The 2,492-nt window shown below is 53.1% G+C and overlaps 1 protein-coding gene across 1 annotated transcript; it reads right to left on the bottom strand.

Moving 5' to 3' along the window:
* Positions 1-4: 4 nt before the first annotated feature.
* On the bottom strand, positions 5-1,592 carry LOC113942092 (inositol 1,4,5-trisphosphate receptor-interacting protein-like 1; the record flags this gene model as incomplete). Its single annotated transcript, XM_027633235.1, has 2 exons — positions 1,470-1,592; positions 5-1,171 (listed from the first exon to the last, which is right to left on the bottom strand). Coding segments are annotated over exons 1-2 (1,212 nt in total), but the record flags the coding sequence as incomplete, so codon positions are not given.
* Between the last annotated feature and the right edge of the window lie 900 nt (positions 1,593-2,492).

Below are 2,492 nucleotides of genomic sequence, written 5' to 3'. Positions count from 1 at the left end.
GCCTGAAGAACTTCATCTCTGCCACGGCGTAGGTCTCAGGCCACATTGTGCTTGGGGTGAAGAGGGCCTCTGTAGGCTGGCTGCTCACGTAGATGTCTGAATTGCCTACTTGCATCCCAAAGAGCAGCTCAACTGTCAGGCTCTGTCTGTCTCTGGTCAACTTGAATTTGCAGCAGCGGCTGGAGGGCAGCAGCACTAATTGCCAAGTGTGTGACTGAGGCAAAGCCGGCCAGGACGCTCTCACCAACTGGTAGAACCAGCGGGCAGTTTTCTCCACATCCAGGTAGGAGCCGGTGCAGAGGGTGTTTAGGAAATTGGGCTCCTCATTCCTCCTCTGCTCTTCTTCTGGGTGGTGGAGGGAGCACAGCACGTTCTCATCCTGCTGCTCCCTTGGGCAGGTGCACACCGGCTCCACGCGGATGAAGAAGTTCCTACCGGGCAACTGCCCTGAGGTGTCCATCTCCAGATGGAAGGTGTGCCCCGGGGGAGGAGTGAGGGGTACAAGGACACGGTACACCACATCCTCCTCCCGGGGACTCCAGCCTTCAAAGGCACTGCCCACCCCGATGGCTCGTTGCGGCACTGGATATGAACTGTCTGACAAGAGGTGTCCCAAGAACATCATGAAGCTGTCCATCAGGAAATTTGTCATCTCGCTGCCTTCCATCAGGTGCTCTATGTGCTCCTCTAAACGCTGTCTCAGGCTCTGGGTAATAACATCCTCTTCTACTTCATTTGCAACATCATCATCTTCTCCTTCAATTAGATCACCGATGTTGACTTCCCACAGAATCGCATCACGGTTTTCTTCCCCTTCATTTCCACCACCATCGCCATCCCCTGCCCCCTCCTCCCGGCCATTGTTGGCTGGCTGGCGGCTCCTTCTGCTGGGGATAAACCACAGCCACAAGAGGAGGCCCAGGAGTCCAGCCAGAGCCCAGAAGTCCCCCTGCTGCAAGGCAGCCCAGAGCAGGGCTCCCCAGGCCCTGACACTGCGCTCCAGGCTGCTCTGCTCCAGCTCCTGCAGCAGACGAGTCATCTCTCTGTCCAGGAGCATTGCACGCAGCTCCATGCGCAGTCGGATGTCCTCATCCAGCCCATCACCCACCATCTGTGGGTACTGGATGAGGGTTTGCAAAAGCACGAGAAGAAACATTTTCACAGCCATGGCCTGCAGGAGGAGAGAGAGAAGGGTTTGAGTGGGACTGAAAGGGAGGGAAGGAGCTAGAGGTGAGGGGAGTATGAATGGGAGCAGCGGGGATGTGGAGCAGGAAGAAGAGGGCCCCAGGGCAGCTGGTAGGCAGCAAGGTCTGTTCCACTGCCAAAGCAGCAGCAGCACCATTGGGTGCCCCAGGTGTTCTGGTGAGGGATTGGCCCTGGATGCAGAGGGAGAACCCAGCCCCAGGGGCAGCGTTTTTACCCCGGCCCTCGCCCAGCGCAGCCTCGCCCCTCTGTGTGTGTGCACTCACCACTTGTCCAGGCTCGACTGAGGCAGCGTTACCTGCTGGGGCCATCTCTAGCTGCCCCCACTGTGACACAATGCCTGTGATGTCACAACAGCCAGATCACATCACACCCAGGACAGCCCCGCCCTTCGTCCCCACCCCAGCTCAGCAACTTCCAGTGGCCCTGGTGTAATGTTTAAGGCTGCCTTGGAGTTAATCTTCTTCCAAGAACTTCCATTCTCCTTTCTTTTGCATTTATTATCATCCCTTCTTCACTGGCAGTCACATGGAAGAGCCATGTTTGAAGGGACCCTTGAGGGTGTTGGAGTCCAAGCCCGGACTCCACACTGCTTGAGCTGAAGTTAAATCTCTGAGTCACAGAGGTTGGAGAAGACCTTGGAGATCTTTTGTCCAACTGCCAACCTTATACTGCCTATTCCACCAATAAACCATATTCCCAAATGACTCATCAACAGACCCTTTAAATGCCTCCACGGATGGTTACTTAGCCTTTTCTCTGGGCACTCTGTTCCCAAACTTGATATGCTTTTTGGTGAAGGAATTTTTCCTAGGATCCAATCAAAATCTCCCCTGGCACAACTTGATGCCCTTTCCTCTTGTCGCAGTGCTTGTTCCCTGGGAGAAGAAGCCACTCCCCGCCTGGCTATCGCTTCCTTTCTGGTTGTTGTGGAGAACGATTAGGTCCCCCCTGAACTTCTTTTTCCTCATGCTAAACACACCCAGTTCTCTCAAACGCTTCTCATCAGACCTGTACTGCTGTCACCAAAAATCCTCCAGAATCCATGGGACAATAAAACCCTCTAACACTGCATTTTACTGTTAAAAAGCAAGGCATTACTTTATTCACAATCCTGAGTGTGTCCATGTCCTACAGAATCCCGACCTCTACCCAGACAACAATGCAACTGTTTTTCACCTCTTTATTAATTTTTAGGAAAGAAAGAAACAAATGTTCATTGGTTCTAAATGACATAATTCCCTTTCATTGATGAGTAATCTCTCCTCTACTGGTTATTAATTCCTCCC

Source organism: Corapipo altera, unplaced genomic scaffold (genome assembly GCF_003945725.1).
Source record: "Corapipo altera isolate COAL_440 unplaced genomic scaffold, ASM394572v1 61549, whole genome shotgun sequence".
In the NCBI taxonomy this organism is placed as follows: Eukaryota; Metazoa; Chordata; class Aves; order Passeriformes; family Pipridae; genus Corapipo; species Corapipo altera.
This window is presented reverse-complemented; position numbering and strand designations above follow the sequence as displayed.